At 35.4% G+C, this 20,536-nt stretch overlaps 2 protein-coding genes across 4 annotated transcripts; one reads left to right on the top strand and one right to left on the bottom strand.

Moving 5' to 3' along the window:
• LOC117416695 (monocarboxylate transporter 14-like) lies at positions 1–9,328 on the top strand. Of its 3 annotated transcripts, XM_059034479.1 has the most exons (7): positions 1–243; positions 1,280–1,330; positions 2,785–3,014; positions 3,888–4,162; positions 4,717–4,860; positions 5,962–6,981; positions 8,246–9,328. In XM_059034479.1, exons 4-7 carry the CDS (start codon positions 3,913–3,915, stop codon positions 8,416–8,418), a joined length of 1,587 nt encoding a protein of 528 aa, XP_058890462.1. In that variant the 5' UTR covers positions 1–243; positions 1,280–1,330; positions 2,785–3,014; positions 3,888–3,912; the 3' UTR covers positions 8,419–9,328. The 3 variants fall into 3 exon arrangements, with proteins under 3 accessions (XP_058890462.1, XP_058890463.1, XP_058890464.1); XM_059034480.1 differs by having other exon boundaries at positions 1,280–4,162; XM_059034481.1 differs by lacking the exon at positions 1,280–1,330 and having other exon boundaries at positions 2,785–4,162.
• Positions 9,329–9,701: 373 nt separating this feature from the next.
• On the bottom strand, positions 9,702–20,326 carry LOC117416871 (F-box only protein 36-like). Its single transcript, XM_034028320.3, has 4 exons — positions 20,169–20,326; positions 17,042–17,150; positions 14,791–14,963; positions 9,702–10,137 (listed from the first exon to the last, which is right to left on the bottom strand). Exons 1-4 carry the CDS (start codon positions 20,262–20,264, stop codon positions 9,958–9,960), a joined length of 558 nt encoding a protein of 185 aa, XP_033884211.1. The 5' UTR covers positions 20,265–20,326; the 3' UTR covers positions 9,702–9,957.
• Between the last annotated feature and the right edge of the window lie 210 nt (positions 20,327–20,536).

The following is a 20,536-nucleotide window of genomic DNA, read 5'->3' on the forward strand; positions in this document are numbered from 1 at the left end:
GATATGACTGCAGATCTCCTCGCCCAAACCAGAACTAGCCAGTATTGGAATAGACGAGAGTACACATACTAGAATAAATGCACAGCAACAGTGTAAAACAGCTGTGCGAACGAGACAGACGTACTACCGTGAAATAAACCTCTGCAAGCGGCAGACACACAAGGACAACAAAAAGTGTACGAAAAAAGAGCTATTCTAAGAGAATGAGTGAAATCCGGAGTTCACACGTCACGATTTTGCGAGGTAAGATGATTTTCCTATGTGAAGAGTATGGTTTGGGTTGATCGTAGTACATCTATGTATATTATATTATAAGATAATTGCATATCTATAACCAATAGCCATGCATTCAGACCTCGTTGCAGCCTTGTTTTAAGTCACCTCCCATGGTGTCAAAGCTGGCACACGGTGCTTTATATTGTAATTGTATCATTACGAAGAGGTAACAACGGTCAGGGAGATGCACATCTAAACACATTTAAAATATTTCGGTACTGTTTCGATCGATGTCAGACATGTTCAGTATACTGAAAATAATAGAAAATACACAATAGTATTGCTCACAAAGAATGGTATGAATTATTATTATTATTTGATTTAACGCACTACCTTTGTTTGCAGTATAATTAGCCACGTTTATTAATAATAATAATAATAATAATAATAATAATAATAATAATAATAATAATAATAATACATGCTTTTGTTGTAGGTTTATAAAATTGATGTTTACATGCTCCTAGTTTAATGCATAAATAAACTACCAAACTCCATCAACCTATAGTTAATCTGAATTTGTAGACAATTGTCAGAATTATTTATTTGAAAATTTCTAACATCAAGGTTTTGTGTTTAATTTTGTATTGTTTTAGTGCACACTAGGCCAAAACATGTATTAAAATCTGGCAACAACCCGTTTGCAGACAATGGCAGTGGTATGTGATCCCTGTACATGGCTAAACATAAGGATACCAAGCTGGGCCTTGGGTAAATTGTAACAATATAAATGGAAGACTTATGTTGCCTGTAATGGCAATCAAAACAGTAGATGAACAGTTATAATACTGGGACCAATGTGGCACTCTATTAAACAAGGCCTGAGGACGGTGGCAAAAAAAGTAGTTTACAGCAACCTTCTGAAATTAGAGATTGAGAATCTGTTAGCAAACCACAATTTAGTAGCTAGCTGTCCTGGAGTTGTTAAGAAATACCCCCCTCCCCATTGTATACACCACACTTGTTATCTTCCTATACCTCTTATTGGATCCACTTTCCCCAGGTTAACTGTTGAAGAAAGGACATTTTCCAGGGGAAGCATCTTGCTTTCATGGTATTGTATGGTATTCTGTTATATCACTTGACCTGATACCAATAGCCATCTTTATATTTCCATGTTTTTTATGTTTCTGTGCACGGGTGAATAGACATCTGTTTGTTACTTCTTTCTCCTCACTACTTCTGTCAGAAACACCACTGTGTACTTTCAACGCAGCTAACATGCTTTAATAAAATAAATAAATATGACAGGGCACTACACTTCCAAGGATACCTCCTGAAGGAGCTAGACCAGTAGCAGACTACCGCATTACCAGTAATGGCAGCACAATGAACCTGAAACCAATTTTGCACAGTTGGTATGTCAAAGTATTAAAATGTATAAATGCAGTAGCTGCCCTAAGACTCATTGCATTATCATTGTAGTGCCATTGGAATTGTATTGTTTTTTTTTTAATGATCAATATATAAAAAGTTTCAATTTGATTGTTTTATTATCTAATTATTTTATGTACAATTTGTGATTACATACATTATTTTATGTATAGCTGTGTCCAGCTGTCTTTCTTTATCAAAGTTTATTCTGGTTATTAAATATAATTGAAGTCATGTGTATAATTTTTAAGCTTTAAACAACCATTCACAAAGAAAGAGTACACTGAAAGGTTCCAAAACATACCAGAAATTACAACAAGGGAATGTTTTTGAAAGTCTATAAAGTTCTTCTTGAAATCGGTTTAGTATGCTGTCCTTTCTAGCAGAGCATTTTTCCAGTTTTTGTATGTGTCTACCAGTTAGGTTTGAGGATACAGGGAGGTAAGCACGTACAAATGACCGTGTTCAATAGTTTAAAAGTGAAAGTCCCTTATAAATTACTTAAAAGCCATAAAAGATTATTATATATATATATATTTTTTTATTTTACTTTTCACTGTTCTTGAATAAGTCAATGTCAAAGCCTTTCTCTGCTGTTACAATCTTTTATTGTCAGGACCTGTATTTTTTACAAACACTAAAGTTATGTGTGAAGCAAAATCATCATTCAAAACGTCTATAAATAAAAATAACTGTAATTTCAGGAACTTCCACATGGAACAACAGAAAATAGTTTTGCCAGGCACGATACCTTATAATACTTAGAATATAAAGAAGGGACTTCAAGGCATGGTAGTAAAGGTTGCTTAATTTTAGTGGCACTGCTACTAAACTCCAAGTTTATTACCTGCTGTGTCCACTGCATTAATGCCTAGCCAATTATTAACTTGAGCATAATGCCGGCTACACAGATATGGGTATTGCTGTTTAAAATGGATTCTCTTGTACAGCAGGACCGAATTGCTGATTGATAAGGGCAGTGTTTGTTATGACCTTTGTGTACATCACTTTGATATCTTCTTCTGCCCTTCTGTGGTTTTCAAAGGTGTTACACAATGTCCATGTCCCAGTTCAAACCTTCCATGTAAAAAAAAAAAATTCTTTCTTTCTTTTCTTTTTTTTTTTTTAACTCAGAACATTTAAAGTTTACTCCCGACTGCAGATCAATGAAGCTGATCGACCCATTTAACGGCTAAAAAGCAGAACGCCTCTCAGAGAACCATTACTGTGGTTTACAGTATTTGATTTTCTTCGATCTCCAGTTCTCATCAAAGATCCTCTATAAAGTATTGTTGTTTTATATCCGAGCTTATGTCTACCTGATGTTGTTGTAAAGCTGCAAGACAAGCTCTGCTCTGGGACAGGTAAGACTGTGTCTGAAGCAAAAGCTAATGATGCATATTTTCTTGGGTTTGGAACCAAAACATGTTGGTCAAAGGTTTTTAAATGGGTGTGGATTGTTCAACTCAAACTGTGCACTCCATTTTTGTTCGTACAACTAAAAGTGTACAAAAAAAACAAAAAAAACAAAAGCAGCCTCAATAAGTTTCTTCTTGTCTATAAAACTGACAGCAATTATTTAAAGGTGAAGTGCCCCATACAGTTTTAAAATTAGTGTTCACATATTTACTGTAACAAGTTATTCACATTAAAAGATGCAAAAATCAGCTCTAAAGTGAAGCCCCTTTTTTATTTTATTTGTGTTTTTGTTTTGCTTTCTCAGCTATAAAGTAGCGTGATCATCCTACAGCTGCCGTGTTGGTTGACAGACTAACAAAGTGGCAAGCAGGTTCCAATATCTGGTGTACAAGACTGTCAAGGCTAGATTCCTGCCTAATAAAGCACAGTGCACAGCAAGCTAAACATATGAACAATGTAGTGCACAGAAACTAAGGAATTCTATTTTTGTGTAAAATTGAACATCATTGTAGAAACCTGCAACTTTAGAATCAAGATCTGAAAAGTTACTGGCATATTTTGTTACAAGGATCTTTATGGCTCCAGGAGTGTATATATTTGTGAATATAAAATGTTCTCATTATATTATACCACATCTAAGCATTTGTATGGAATGAGTGACTAGAGTTATATTGACATATTGTGCGGTGCCTGAAGATAATTTAAAGCGATTAAGTAGTCCTCCCAAAATGAACACTTCAGTAGTTGTGAGTGTGAAAACACAGGCACAGTATATGGCTGCTTGGAACACCATAGCTTATTAATATGTTGTTGTTTAGATTTGGTCCCTGAGCACTGTAAGAAATGTCTGCCTGCGAAGAAGTCAAGGTTCACAAGCCTGAAGAGAAATCTGAACAGATTGAATCTCATCCGGATATTGATGGCGGGTGGGGTTGGATGATTTGTCTGGCTTCCTTCATGGCACATGTGCTGCTCATGGGGTCACATATGGCTCTCGGAATCCTCTACGTGGAATGGCTGGAGGAGTTCAACGAGAGTCGAGGACTGACTGCTTGGGTTGGATCCTTGACTATTGGCATAACATTGATTGTGGGTATGTTTTAGAGTTAGAGGCTTTGCTTTTGTTTATTTTGTCATTGCTTTCAGCTTAGTACATAAAACAATCCCCTTCATTGCAAACATTCTTGAAGTTCTAATCGTAAAAAATCGGAGTGGAACTAAATAAACTTCGTCAGAAAGTGTCTGAAAAATGTACATACATAGTCTAAACGGCGCTTTAAAATATTACAACTTTTCGATATTACCAGTATTTATTGGACGTGCATCTTTTTATAGATTTGGAATGAGTAGATTTTTTTTATTGCTCTTGAAACCATAAAAGAGGGGATTTCTCATAACTGATCCTGTTGTGATGCATTGTTTTTGTGTAACACAAGAATACACAGCAAAACATCTTTATAAACAATCAAGAAACTTTTAATTTGTATTTACATTATTAAAACAAGTTTTAAAACAACTAAGACCTGATATATCAATATACCAGACAAACTAGCCTATTGAAAACTGTAAAAAAGAACATATTGGAAACACATTTTCTACAAAGTGAACTCTTTCATTTAATTAATACATTTTCTTTTACTATGACAGGACCCATTATTGGCCTATTTGTAGGCACATGTGGTTGCCGTAAGACTACAATAATTGGAGGTCTTTTGACAGCCTTGGGTTGGGTGATAAGCGCGTACGCTACAAATGTGTACTATCTTTTTATATCGTTCGGCCTGACTGCTGGTGAGTTTTGCTTTTCCAACAATTTCTGAAAATCACTGTATTTGTGGTATGAAAATGGGACATCTCATTGGGTTATGGAATAATTGTATATTACCTGAAAAGTATTCAATCAATTCCAGTTGATTCATGAAAGGTTTGTAATGAAACCTGGAACTTCATTGCTTGTTCCTTCAGTAGCTACAAAAAGTACCTCCACAAGACATTTGTAACAGCAATGGGAGGCTGTGTGGTCCAGTGGTTAAAGAAATGGGCTTCTAACCAGAAGGTCCCCGGTTCAAATCCCACCTCAGCCACTGACTCATTGTGTGACCCTGAGCAAGTCACTTAACCTCCTTGTGCTCTGTCTTTTGGGTGAGATGTAGTTGTAAGTGACTCTGCAGCTGATGCATAGTTCACACACCCTAGTCTCTGTAAGTCACCTTGGATAAAGGCGTCTGCTAAATAAACTAATAATAATAATAATAATAATGGCTGTATATTTGGAACAAAAAGTGCACAGTAGTCTTAACACAATAGCTAACAGGTGGTATTGCAATTGTACCATGGTAGTACAACTATTATATTTTAAAATGTTACCTCTGTGGTACCATTTTAGATATCATTGTATGCCCTTTTGCGACCATTACACCAGGACCATTTGCATTGCCACTGCAGATTTTTTGCCAGAGCCAAAAAAGAAGTCTCTAAAATATAATTTTTATTTGCATGTCCAGGACACATAGAAAGAGGCTTACATATAAAAAAAACACACAAATCTTGGTATCCATGAATAGATAATCATCCCCTCTTAAAATATATTCAAAACTATTTAATGAGCAATCTGTCTCACATTGGATGGCCTACCAATGTAATTGCTTGGGTTTAATGAAGAACAAATGCCCCACCTGGTTGTTCTGTAATTCACTTCTAGGACTGGTTGCATATTAAAATGGTATTTGAAGATGGGACTGCTGTCACCTTCAGGGATACTAAGACTTCATGGGGTCTGATTAGGGGTAAAGGGCATCAAATGCACAAATGCCTTTTGTTTATAAAATATTTTTGATGCAACATTCCTTATTTAGTTTTCACTTTATTTCAACACAATTTTGTACCTACCAGGTATAGGCAGTGGGATGGCATACCTGCCTGCAATTGTCATGGTTGGACAGTACTTTAAGAAACGCAGAGCCCTGGCACAAGGACTGAGCACCACAGGAACTGGATTTGGAACCTTTATCATGACTCTTCTATTGAAATACCTGTGCACAGAGTATGGCTGGAGGAATGCCATGCTTATACATGGAGCTGTAAACCTCAATCTGTGTGTCTGTGGGGCACTAATGAGACCACCACCATCTTCTTCCAGTATACAAATTGAAAATCAGAGTCAACCAGAATGTGCTGAAACCCTCCAGAAAGAAATTTCTACTAGTGATCTGGTGGCTCATGCCATTGACATAGATGGGATAGAAGAACATGAGACCAGCAAAGAAGAGGAAACAAAGAGCTTGTCGCTGGAAGAAGTCAGTGAACTACAAGAAGCAGAAAATAAAGACAGAGTTAAAAGAGAAGTCATCTTTAAAGAACGGTACCCACTCCGTATACTAAAGACATTAAGCCAGCTGGCTAACATCCTAAAAAAGAGCTTTTGGAAGTGGTATTCCAGTTACTTTGGGACTGCAGCTCTCTTCTCAAATAAGGTGTTTATATGTTTTGTTTTCTGGGCACTTTGTGCATATTGTAGCTTTGTTATTCCTTTCATACACCTTCCTGAGATTGTAAAACTGTATGGTTTCGAGGAAAAAGACAACAAAGTTCCCTTGACCTCAATCATAGCAATACTTCATATTTTTGGGAAGATATTTTTGGGTTTGATCAGTGATCTACCCTTTATCAATGCTTGGAATGTGTTTCTCGTTGCAAACCTTATAATGTGTATTTGTGTATTCATTCTGCCCCTGATGCACACTTTCACAGGAATGGCCACTGTGTGTGCAATAATAGGGTTTTCAAGTGGCTATTTTTCAGTGATGCCGGTCGTGACTGAAGACTTAGTAGGCCTAAGTAATCTTGCAAATGCCTATGGCATCATTATCAGTGCAAATGGAATATCAGCTTTGTTGGGACCGCCATTTGCAGGTAAGTATCTATTTTCATACTTTTTTTTTTTTTTGTTTCTCAAAAAAGTAGTGTAGTGTTTTCTAAAAAATGTTCAGGTAAAAATGCCACTGGGAAAATATAGTAGTTCAGTTTTCACTCTTTGTTCTTAAGTTTAAACAACAGCCAGGAGTTAATTATACTGCATTCTTGAGTCTTCATAAATCTAGCCCACCCAAAACTTGTTGGAGGGTAGTGTGTGATAGATGAAGCAGATATTATATGATAAAGCAGGTAATGTGAAACATTCAGATACTGAAAGCAGTTTATTGGATCTGAATTTCAAAGGACAGAAATATATCACTTGAAAATTAATAGTTGTGCATTAGCCTTGCATCTAGACAGATGTTCACATCACTTTAGTTGGGAACCTTGTTCACAATTATCTTGGAGTGCTAATCTCAAAACAGTTTAAAGTGTTTTAATTTAGACAAGAAATTCAAGGTAATTTCCAATTTATTGCTTTATTTTGGAATTCATCTAAATAGTACACTATGGACCATAAATTTAGTATCAAGCTTAATCTGCGGCTTCGTTTTTAGCACCCAATTTCATACCGACCCACCCTGAAAAACAGAAAAACAATAAAAAAAAGCCTGTCTTCAGGTCACGGATAGCTTTGTGGTGACGTCAGACCTAGAAGAAAATGGACACAGAGTCCATACTGCAGGGTATGAAAGCACTGGTGTTAATAATAATTGTCTTATCCCTCGACGACATTCGACACGGATTTTATCATATGCGTGGTCAACAGCCAGTTTAGCCACTTGCTGTTGACCACGCATTCTCACGATTTTATCTGGATGGGGGCATTTTAACCCCATCCAGGCTGTCAAACAATAATAACAATAAAACAGTTTGTACACAGTAAATAATAATACATGCACAGGGGCGGGGTGTACCCCGTCGCACTTCACCATGGTCAATATTAGACGTTTCCACATTAAAAGGAACATCAAGTCATTAAGAAAACTCCTAGTCTCAAAAGAACATACAGCATTTCAATGCATTTATTTTGGGCAAACTGTATTTCCTGCTGGGGGACAGAAACACTAATAACACAATTTCCACCCATAATTCTTCAGCATACAGAAAAATCATTGAAACAAAACATCTTGTGTTTGCCATAAGTAGGTACACTACCAGTAATACCTTTAGGCTAATTTTTTTTATTTTGCAATTGCAAATTCATATTATTTATTTTCCTTTCTAAAAAATATAGTTTACTTTTTTTTTTCTTTTGCAGGTTGGATCTATGATGTTACCGGCAAGTATGATTACTCTTTCTACTTCTGTGGTTTAATCTATGTAATTGGAATAGGTTTCTTGCTGTTAAAGCCTTGTCTTCAAAAACAGAATGACACTGAAAATAAAAGCAAGCAGGCCACTGAGGCTTTACATGTTCATCATGATGAATGATCTGGGTTTGTCTTTGCTCTCACCTAACGTCATATTAAATAAAACACTTACTATTCAAGCATGATGGAACAATACAGTGAGAATGTCTTGCACCCTATTGGGAGTATCTTTAAAGCACTTTTATCCTCTGAATCATCTGAGTCAAGTTCAAATATTAGGTCCAACTTTAGAAACAGATGTTATATCTGCAGCCGCTACAGTATATACCAGTACTGTTTATTAAAAGATTGGTTTGTTCTGCAAACAAAAATGAGACAACCTTGGAAAGATGCCTTTATATTTTGTTGCAAATTATGCTAAATGACAGCTGGTGTTATCCAGGCTCAGTCCCATAAACTGAAAAGGACAGTAGCACTGTCAACAGGTTTCCTGACCACACTTAGAAAGCACGCCAGTGGTTTTATCCTGTTAAAATGTAACCACATCGTTATAGTTCAATAGAAGTGTGCTGTGGATAGATGAACCCAACTGAATTATGTATTATTATTTCAACTGGCTGAAAATAATTTTGCTTAGTTGTGAAATATGTGATTTTTGCTTAAAGTTTCTTTTTTACTGTCTGGTGTGCACTTATACCCTTATATAGTATCAATGTTATATTTTCCAAAAGGATAAATATCATTGCTGAATAATTTTTTATGGTAACCATCTGTGACTTTTGGTCATTATTAGTAATGGTGTTTTTTTCTAACAAATGAATGTTTCTGTACGTTTTTTCGTGGATGTTTTATGTTCAGAATGATTATGGAAAATGTTTTTAATAAGAATGTATTGTTTAGATTTAACAAAAAAAAGCTGTCTCTTTGTAAATGAGTTCCTATAATGCAGAAGAATTTTTACAACACACTGTAAAAGCACAATAATTGTATGTGGCACAATTAAAATAAAATCACACAATTATAATAAGTTCCAGGAAGCCTCGTCCTTTGTGATGTGACGGAAATCCTTGGTGGCTTTTTACTATCTAATTATGTACAGTAGCTTGTACTTTATTCTCTATGTTATAAATTGCCACTTTTTCATTATCTTACCCCAAACAGACAGCCCCTGGTAATAGGCTAAATAAATTGTGTAATCTTGAAGATATGTTAACTAGGGAAAAAGAAAACAGAAATTAACATTGTGTGAAAACATTGTTTGAATTATTAAATTAGAAACAATTTACAAATAACTGCTGTTTGGTTTATAAAAATGCACTGAAGTGTTTATTAACATTAGATCATGATATATATATATATATATATATATATATATATACATATATATATATATATACATCACAGATGTCATGGAATGTGGCACAAATTATTAGTTACGTGAAATGTGTGTTCCTAATCTAAAAGACAATTGGATAATCTTAATAGTCTACACAATAATATACAGGAACAGTAAGCAACACGTCTCTTTTAGAAATACACTTATGTTCTCTATAGCTTTAAGGAAGGCGATACTGCACAGTATGTTGTGTAACCATATGGCTTTTTAGCACCAGGAACTTTATTAGTGCAAGTGTCAGCACAAACAATTCCATCATTCAGTTTACACGACAAGGTTTTCAGATGTCTGCCTTCTTCGTCTGATCTGCATCTGGAGCTGCAGCTTATTTGTGAAAAAGATCTGCTTCCAGCCCACCTCTTTGGACAAGGCTCTCATCTCCGGGGTGATGGTGTCACAAGAGTTTTCCACAATGCGTTCCCACAGTGCATCAGAGCTACACAGCTACACAGTGATGGTAAAAAACAAAACACACTTTAGCAATGGCACATCCAAAAACACACATACTGTTCTTTTATTAGAATAGTTATCAATTGTTAACACACTGTGGCCATATTTGCTTTTCTTCAACAGTAATTAATATGTTGCAATAAACCTTCATTTTAAATAAAGTAAGTTTACAAAGGAGTGTATTTATTTATACCTGCCAGGAAAGAACACACTGAGATAACACTGTTTTATTTCAATAGCAACGAAAGTAAAAATACAAAATGTTCAAGGATAAATCAATACAGTAAAGCCAGCACAATGGATAATACAACACACAAAACTCATTTTACCAGACACTGAACCCAAGTGCACTAATATTGCTTTATAATCAAATCCTGTCGACCATTAAAGAAAATAAATTCAAAAACGACATCAAATGTTTTATAGGCGATTTCCATTACATGAGAGTAGATGTTAAAACTTCATGCTGATTTGAACTCGGCTCTCGGCAAGATAAGCACCAACTAAGACATAGCTTTACAGTAAACTAATGTGATCCATCTGTGTCTCCATCCATTTGCGTTTCCTTCCATATGATGATGTAGATATCCTTCTGCCTGGTTTTGATGGCTGAAGTGTAATGCTGGCTTCAGGGATCAGCTTATTTTGCCTCCCTAGCGCATCAGCACACACAACGGCTGCGATGCTGTCTCCGGGGATCAACCACAGTGCGGTGTCCCCAGCGCATCAGCATGACAACCGTCTGGATTGGGCTAAGTAGGGTACATCTCTGGGGTCTTCAAGTCGGCACCTTCCATCCTCTGTGTTTTGTCGACTAGCCCACGACACCTCAAGAGGGCTCGACGGTGATTCTGGCATCCCAGCATCACCCCCCTCCGTCCCCCACTCAACTCAGCCTAGCTTACTTACCCATAATGGCGTAATTACTTATTATTGCATTAAAAAAAAAAAAAAAAAAGGAGTCAAGGTCAACTTAATTCTAAATATAAATACTATATCCAGTGCCTACTTTAGTCTAGCATTAGCTAAGTCACGTAAAAATGCCCTTTAAGGCTCTAAGAATTAAAAACTTGACAAAGGAATGTACATTCAATATGAAAGGCATCAAACGCTATAATACAAAACAGTCATCATGACTAATAATAAAGTGAACTTAAAGCAATATAGTTATAAATAGAAAGCTCATGCAGTGTACCCTATTGGTTAGAGTCCAGTAGCGACAGCCACCAAGCTATTGGTCAGGTCTCACTACCTCAATATGTCTCCATTCACAAAAGCAAGCTGTTATTAGTCTAGCTCTCCTGTGGTAAATACATTTTACACACAAAATAAATGATATTCTTGCAGGGATTGTACTTTTTTTCCTACTTAGAAATAAGCACTGTTGATGCTGTAGAAATTTGGCTTAGAACAGAACCTTCTATTGGGGAACAAAAAAAGAATGATGTGACCCACACCTGACTGCAGATTGCTTGACTGGAACTGGTCCAATTAATGCAAGCTCTATGCAATCTGCTAGCAATTTCTCCAGTACTGAATATGAAGCCACTGCTATTCAGGTCAAAAGTTATTTGATCTACCATTAAGAATATGAAATGTCTCTAAGAAACAAGCATCCTTTATACTATTATTCAGGCTGGTTTTGAATTATACCATTCATAAACTAGATTTTACTTCAGCTTTATGGAAGGCATGAAGTAAGAGTTACTGAATATTTTGATTTTTTTTGGTGTTGGCGTTCCAGCTGCCAGTTATATTCCTGTTAAACCTCTGGAAGGGGATTTTTAAAAGAAAAAAAAAAACATTATATAATGCACTTTATAAAAAAAAAAAAAAGTTGGAAGCCTATACATGCCATCTTAAGTAATAGATGTGTTTTACCACTATGTTTTCAAAATACACATAGTATAACCTATTGTTGGTTTCTTTCTATCCACATCTGAAAGTGCATATAGCAGCCAACCAAATAAAACAATGGCTTGTGGTATCTCCATTAAATTGGGTAGCTTGTATTTATTTTATACATGGGTATGCATTAAATTGACTGTGTTTTTTCAACCTCATGCTGGTTTCTCCCTGAACGATCTGGTATAAACCCTATTTGTACTGTATGTGTGTGCAATATTGGTGTATACAGAACCACAAGGCAAGAATGGTTGTGGTCGTGGCAAGTCCCACACTCATGTATTCTGTAGTTGTCTTGCTGGTGGTTTCCATGGGGATCAGTTATTGTTCTTGAGTCCCATCTGTCTCTATGGCTTTGGGGCAGCTCAGGAGCCACCACCCTATCCTAGTACCTCACAGTATCTTGGCATACAGCCATCCCAAGCTTTGCTCTCGCAGTAATGCACACGCCACAATGGATCACTGTAAGCAAGGGTTAATTGAGTTTTTGCCCGGAGGACATAAGGCTAAAGAGTTCTTAGACACAACCATTTTCTGTTTGTTTAATGCCCTTTCCTTCAACAGCCATGCCTTACTGAGGCAATGAGGCAATGAGGGAACCTGCAGCAACACAACTGATACAGAACCTATATGTGAACATCTAGTTATTATTATCACTGTTTTATCAAAAACTAGTATGAATATCCCATAACACAAATAGAACAAGGAAAGAGACGGCACCTAAAATAATACAAAAACAATATCTTCTATTTATGGACAAGCAATAATATTTCCAACACCTAGAATTACCAGCAGTATTGCATACAACTAAACTGTTTGTAATCCCTCCGTGAGGTCACTGCTCAGTTGTTCTCTAATGTTACATGGAACAGTTAATATATATTTTACTGAATTCAATATTCCATTTCAGTTTCCATTGCATCCAAAACATTTTGTTTTAATCGTTGGGTTACCTTGTCTAAAGGTCACTATTTAACTTGTTACTGGAATAAAACTTGATATACAGATTTGAGCAATTTAGGCAGAGCATTGGCTAACTTTACAACTGAAGTTTATTGTGGAAACTAATGATTAACTATAGCCTAAATATATAACAAATGTCAAGAAGTATCTCATTACTGTTGGTAGACAGTTGAAACATACAACCCATGACTGTTTTCTTTGGAAGAGGTGGTGTTCTACACTATCAACATTACTGTAGGGGGTGAGACAGAGACAGATAGCTTCTGACAAACTCTCCTTAAATACAGTATCTGAAGCGTATGAAAATAGACTAAAACGTTTCTGGTCTTAGCCATATTAAGTGTTTCAATATTTAGTTATACATGTCAGGGCCAACCTTATGTAACCTCCAGTAAAGAGGAAAATCGATACTGACAGCCTCCTGTCTGCAGATATACGCATGTCAGCAACCCTGTTAAATAAGGTTTCAAGACATCTGACAATATGCAATGTAAACCTAAACCCCAGCCTTCAGTCAGAATTAACAAATAAAAAAAAAACTATACCAAAAAAATATTCATAAAAAGATAGACAATGCATTATGAAATGAGTCTCAAAATGCATCTTTAATAGCTGCTAGACACTGTTAAAAATAGCTTTCACCCATGAATGTCTTCTACTCAGCTTGCCAGTAGACTGAAAATCACAAAAGACTAAATCAATTATAGATCAGAAGCTAAAAATGAGTTTAATGGTTTTCTGTTTCATTTTACATTATCAGTTGTACAGGATAATTCTCAAGTCCAACTGCTTTCATTCCACAGCCAACAGCATTTAGCTGGGTGAGGAATATTACAGTAGCAAATACCAAATATTAAATTAATTTACAGAAACTATGTACATTAATGTACAGTATATTATAGTGTACACTGATATCAGTGCCTAGTAGTTATTTTACCCTGTCAAAAAATATACAAACTTACCATCTTATTTTTCAAAGCATTTTGCAAAAGCTGCACTTAAAATATCTTTGAAATAATTTTATATAAAAAACAAAATGATAGCAACTGAAACTGAAAGAGATGTTTTTTTGTTGTTGTTGTTTTGAAGCAAACGTTGCAACGTCACATTGCAAAACCAGAGGTTTGAAACCCGTTGTTAATTAAATTAATTCTTCTTGTTTTTGGAACATTAAAAAGGAACAAATTGTAAATGTGTTCACTTTATTTGTTGCCTGTAGTAAAGGTTTTTACCCTTTGAACCACATTAAATGATTTGTAATGGCTATAAAATACATTACACAAGCAGAAAAACACCTCTGCAGTTTTCATCTACAGTGATGAGAAAAATCTGAGAACAATTGAGAGCTCCCTCTACTGTAACATTTGTTTTGTATTTTGAAATCAAGTTCAACATTATATTAGGCAAACCAAAAGTTGGTTTGAATCAAAAAGTCAAAGCATATGATAATTCATGTTCCATGCTTCTGGTATTGTGTATTTATAATTTTACAAACTGGATTTGTAACATCACCCACAAAAGTTAAGAACCGTACTGTAAATGGTGACCACTCTTATTTTAAAAATCCAAATGATTAAATTGGATTCAAGTTCTTTGCTACTTAAATTTTAGTTTATTATTTTAAATTCTTAATCTTTATATATATATATATATATATATATATATATATATATATATATATATATATATATATATATATATATATATATATATAATCATTTCTTTTCTTTTTTTTTTTAAACATTTATGTCATTTATGAATATTAGGTTTTGTGCCTACCTTTTCAAACCTCCGTGAGGTTTGAGACAGCTGAGCCACATCTTCCAAGTCCAAATACAAAATCAAATAGAGCAGCAGGGCATCAGGAAGACGCTCCAAGTAGTCAAAATTACCCCGACACAGGTTGAGTGTGTAGCTAACGATATTGGCACCAAGCACTGTGGCAATTTGGGCTGAAATACAAGTCAGCATTTTCTTAATTAAGATGCATGCTAAAATACATTCACGTTACATTATTTTCATTGAAAACCAAAAGCTTTCTGACAATCTTCAACATATTTGGAAACTTATTTCTCCTTCTATAGCATAATAATATCCATAATATCCTAAACTGTATTTTTCTGTAGCATTATAAAATAAAGTATCCACCAGATACTGTAGCAGCACTGACTTACTTTTACATTTAAAGATGATCTTTTACATATCACGCCATGGAATTGATCTGTAAACGATGTAGCAGAATTACAAACTAAAATTCAAAACTGTATTTTGGCACAGGTTGGAAAAATCAGGGGGTTAAGTGATTAAGATTCTGTGATCGATCATTCTTTTAAAAGCTGCATTGACGGCAGTTTTACTGTGGACACTGGTATGCTTGAAACCCCTTTAGGATAAAGGTCAGCCCGCTTGGTCTCTCCAGCTCACCAGGCATCTGGCCTGTGGGGGATATTGTAGCATGAGAAAGTGAAACAGTTTTCAACGATTTACCTCCCCTACCTGTGGTAGTGCCAGTCCACCAGTCAAGACAGGCAACCTGGCACACAATATGGTGGTGTCTTTACCACAAAGAACTAAAGGTGGCAATCACTGGCCACCATCATTGGTACCTTTAGCACTATTATTTGGGTCCAGAAATTACAGTACTTGATATTTTGTATGCAATGTTTGTTGCATGCAATGGATACTAGTCTCATGCACAGAGGCATAGGAGGAAAGCAGAGTGGGGTGTTCTGGTAGTAGAGCATTTGATGTAACAGTGTGAACAGGCTGGCTTTGGTGGTGACGTCAGATCAGGAAGGAACACACAGACAGGCAGTACTGTCGGGTGAAACTGAGGCACTACAGCACTCAGTGCTTTATTCAAAACAAATAAAAGATTTAAGCAAAACAACGCTGCACAAACCACAAAAGAAAAAGGCACGTTGGCCAAAACAAACAAACAGATGGAACAAACAGCTAAGTAAGTAAGTATCATGCTGGTGTATACCCAGCACATTTTAGCAATTGTTTTCCTATTCTCTTTAAAGTTTTACTTTCCTCCCGACTCGTTCCGCCTCTCGAACACACTCAATGACATGCAGCAAAACTGTAGGACTTTTATAATCTGGCACAGGGGTTAACTAGCTAGTACTTATATTATTACCCCTGGGCCATAGTCTGCACGAGTTTAATAATCTGCGTGACTGTCAGACAGTTAAACAATCAGTAGCTGACAGTCACGCATTCCCATGATGCATTTAAAAACACAATAATAATAACAAATGTGGCGCCGGTTTTTCGTCCATGCTGCAAACAATAATAATTCAATAAATCATAATTCAGAAAGGGGCGGGACACTCTGCCACAATCAGTTATACTGATTGTATATATATATAGTTATGTCTTCTGCATTATGTTCTGAAAATGTAAGCAACCCTGTAAATGAATGTACTGCATTCATTTACTGCACTAAAACAACCAAGCCATTTTTGTTTCTTAAAATAACCAGATAAGTCTATTAGGCACACCAACACTGTACAAAAATGAATACAACATGTATAATAACTTTAATTTTATAAGTTTCATTTAGTATTAATAGAAATACAGTACCAACACTGGGTGTTGTACAGCTATGGGTGAAAGGGTTAAAACACTGAACTAATATTTGTTTGGAATGATTGAAGTGTAGAACCTGTAGAATATACAGATCACAGATAAGAGTTGGTTGGTAAGAACAGTCAACCATGGGAAAGAGGGTTGTATGGTTGGCATCTTAGGACTGATTTTCCATGTATTTCTATGGAGTGGGCAATTTGCCTGCAATTTTCCTACAATGTAAAATATCGGCCCTTGTGTCATAGGAGACACTGTAATGGTCTGTCGATAAGCGCTAAATGTGATCAGACATACAAAATACAATATTCTCCATGGTCTGTTGCCAACCTATATGATTATATAGTGCATATCTTATCCTGGAAGATTTGTACACTGATTAAGCGAATTTAAAACTACCACGTACAACAATATTTTGAACAGACCTTCATATTCTTACCCTGAAGAGAGGAATCATCTAAATACTCTTTGTGAGTTTCTCTAAGTTCCCCTGGGTTTGTATTGCGAAATTCACTTCGGAGAGAGATTTTCCAAAACCTCCAGATCACCTGCGGTTAGAGAAAATGAGATAGACATAATTAGAAACCGGAAGCTAAAGGGCAAAGGTACACACAATGGAGAATGGAGAATGCAGCACCTGGTACAACATAGGAGGCAAAGATTTTTATGGATAACTACGGTTCTAAAAAATATTGAGTCCCTGTCATTAACTTGGTTCATACTTATTCATTCACATGGATTAGGTAAGGAGAGGAGAGAGTGACCTGTTGTCAGCATTTCCTCCTGTTCTGGTTGCCATAGACACATTTCATCCTGCTTTTTAGTGGCTGTCAGATGTTATTACAGCAAAAAGGGATCAGAAAATGAACAAAGGCTGTTTACTGCTAAGTGCTGGTCCTCTTTAGATGTAACCCTGTGAGTAATGACACCATTTTACAACACTAAACATATATTCCCAAACAATTAAGCACATTTGTATATATTTTTATAACCACATCTTCATAGTTCAAACAATACTTTTTAAAAAAAAAACATACAAATATAACACAAACACAGACACATTGTACTTTATTTCCCTACTAATTACAAAAATGATATGATTTATTTATTTTTCTTTACAAAACTGCTTGCTGTCAATGACCTGAGACACTTACAATATTTTAGTGAATTAATCAGTTTGTTAGGGATTAAACCTGACAATAAAAGAGACTAAACTGAATGACATTTAATTGTATGCACTTATTTGTTGCATTATTTGTCTGAGAGATAAATATAGATATGCAAACATGATTATCAACGAGCCTAATATGGACTTCTGCTAATGTAACAATGCAAACTGTAGAAACAAATTTAGTTTGACTTTATATTTCTCTTATAATTTAAATAAAATGGAGTCTATGCAATTGACCTAGACAGTGGAGGATCTAAATACTGTCACTGAGATCATTAAAATGTCAGAACCATTTATGAAAATCAAACATCTTTTACAGTGAGTATGTACATCTATCAGTGGATTTCTGTCTGGAAAACATGTAAAATGCCAGTAAGGATCCAATTCAGTGTTTTAAAGGATGGTAGTATTTACTGTAGATTCTCCAACAATAGATCAGTTGAATAGACCCATATGTACTGTATGTCTGCATATTGGTATATGTTTTATCAAAGAAAATGATTGTGTACTACAGTGCCTCGTTAAATTAAACATGGAAACATAAGCATCCACAATACACTACCTTAGTGTTATTTAATTAGCATTAGCAGCTTATACATGAATTATATTTGCAACATACTATCTTACAGGCAACAGTTTTTTTTTTTAAAGTTGTATCTATTTATATCCTAATTACAGTCCATGTTTGATTTTGGTTAGTTTGATAAATGTCAGGCTCTTTATATTTTCTTTTCTTTCAAGCTATATTCGTACTATAACAAAATTGGGCATGATGGTGGGTGCTCTATGCACAGAACAAATGTTTTACAAAATAAATACATTTAAAATTACAGACCACCTAAGTGACCCGCATTTCACAGGTGAGACCCGCCAATTGACATTAAAACCTGCAGACCTGCGACAGTCATTGTACAACTGGCAAAATAATTCTTATTTGTAAGATTTGATTTAAGGTCAATCTTGGCTGGTTCCCAAAGATGAATAAGCATATGAACGTAGAAATTTAATTTAACTGTTTGGATGATGTAAAAAAAAACAACCTGACATTTCTCATGATCAACATATGACTGCATGTACACTCCATTCATTGTTGGGTTTTTAATTTATGTCAGATTAATCATCCCCTGCTCCCACCCCGCTCATCCACAGCAAACAGTCTGGACCAGCATTACAGTTGATGAAACTTGGTACCAATGAATTAGGTTTCACAAAACAGAAAGTCATCAACCAGTTTTAACATTGAGAATGGTCATTCTTAATAAATTAACCGGCATATCTGGCAATACAAAATAATAATAATACATTTGAAGCATTCAGTTGGCAAATGTGCGATTTATTTATTTATATATTATTTTTTATGTGGTAAACATAATTACTTATTATTAGTTTATTTAGCAGACGTCTTTATCCAAGGCGACTTACAGAGATGTGTGAACTATGCATCAACTAGAGTCACTTACAATTACGTGTCACCCGAGAGGGGTGAGCACAAGGAGGTTAAGTGATTTGCTCAGGGTCGCACGATGAGTCAGTGGTTGAGGTGGGATTTGAACCGGGGACCTTCTAGTTACAAGCCCTTTTCTTTAACCACTGTACCACACAGCCTCCTGTTACATTGAGAGAGACGTTTGTGTAGCCTATTGGTATATTTTCTTTGTTTCTGTTCTGTATTTGTTTTACAGTCTAAAATAATTTCAAAATAAATCATGTCAATGTAATTATCCTGCAGTACATTCTGACAGCTCTTTTTGCAAATTAAGTCTGTACTAACCTTAAAACCTTGCACTGCCAACACTTTAACATATAGAATTACTGAATTTTACCTTTGATAAAAGTAACAACATTATGTGGCCTCACACAATATTAAATTAGACCACGAGGATGTAGAGTAACTTATGTTAGCCTGTATAAGAACTTCAGAATCCAGTGTTTACAATCGTCACCTTATTATATAAGGCTACATACATTGTACGACCAAATTTCCAAAACTCAGAACCGGGAAACATAGATTACCAATAGTTTTTTTTTTGTATACTGTCTGGGTTTTAGAATTTCAAACACAGTGTGTTATTGCAATTAATGTTTACTTCGTTTTAAATGCAACACTGAAATAAAAAAAGTATTTAATGACGTCATATCAACAATCTTTTTCTTTCTCTTTTTGAATTGAGCACTCACTCCCTATCGTCCACTTGCATCATAGCTGTTTCTGTTTATGTACTGAAAATCATCATTAGTTAACAATGGCTTTTTTATTATTTACATTATAATGTATTATATATCACAGCTTTTACTTCTACCCTTCGACGCTACCCTTCTTTTCTTACAGAAAAATGCATGCCAAGGTTGAGTAACAAACATTCAAGGAAAACTTTATACAGTATCTACCACTTACTTCTTTTTTTGTTATAACAAGCTGGTAAAAATCTTTACTCGGTGCAGGAGCTTGGCCATTACTCTCAAACACGGTTTCTCCTATCAAAGAAGCCATTTTTGGACGCTATCTTGTTACCATGACTACTGGTCAACGGACTACACGGGTAGGAATATAAATATATATTTTTTAATAAATGCTAGCATTTCTAAAAAAATATTTAACTCTACGGGTATGACTTAATGTTTGCGATTGAGAAAATAACTGTCACAGGAAACTACATAAAAAAAAAACAAATACACGGAAAAACTGTTGTTAAGATTAAAGGGTCGTGACCCAGCGGAGCGATATCCTGCAAACAACTAAACGTGGTATACACATAATGGAAA

This window comes from Acipenser ruthenus, chromosome 12 (assembly GCF_902713425.1).
Source record: "Acipenser ruthenus chromosome 12, fAciRut3.2 maternal haplotype, whole genome shotgun sequence".
Classification (NCBI taxonomy): Eukaryota; Metazoa; Chordata; class Actinopteri; order Acipenseriformes; family Acipenseridae; genus Acipenser; species Acipenser ruthenus.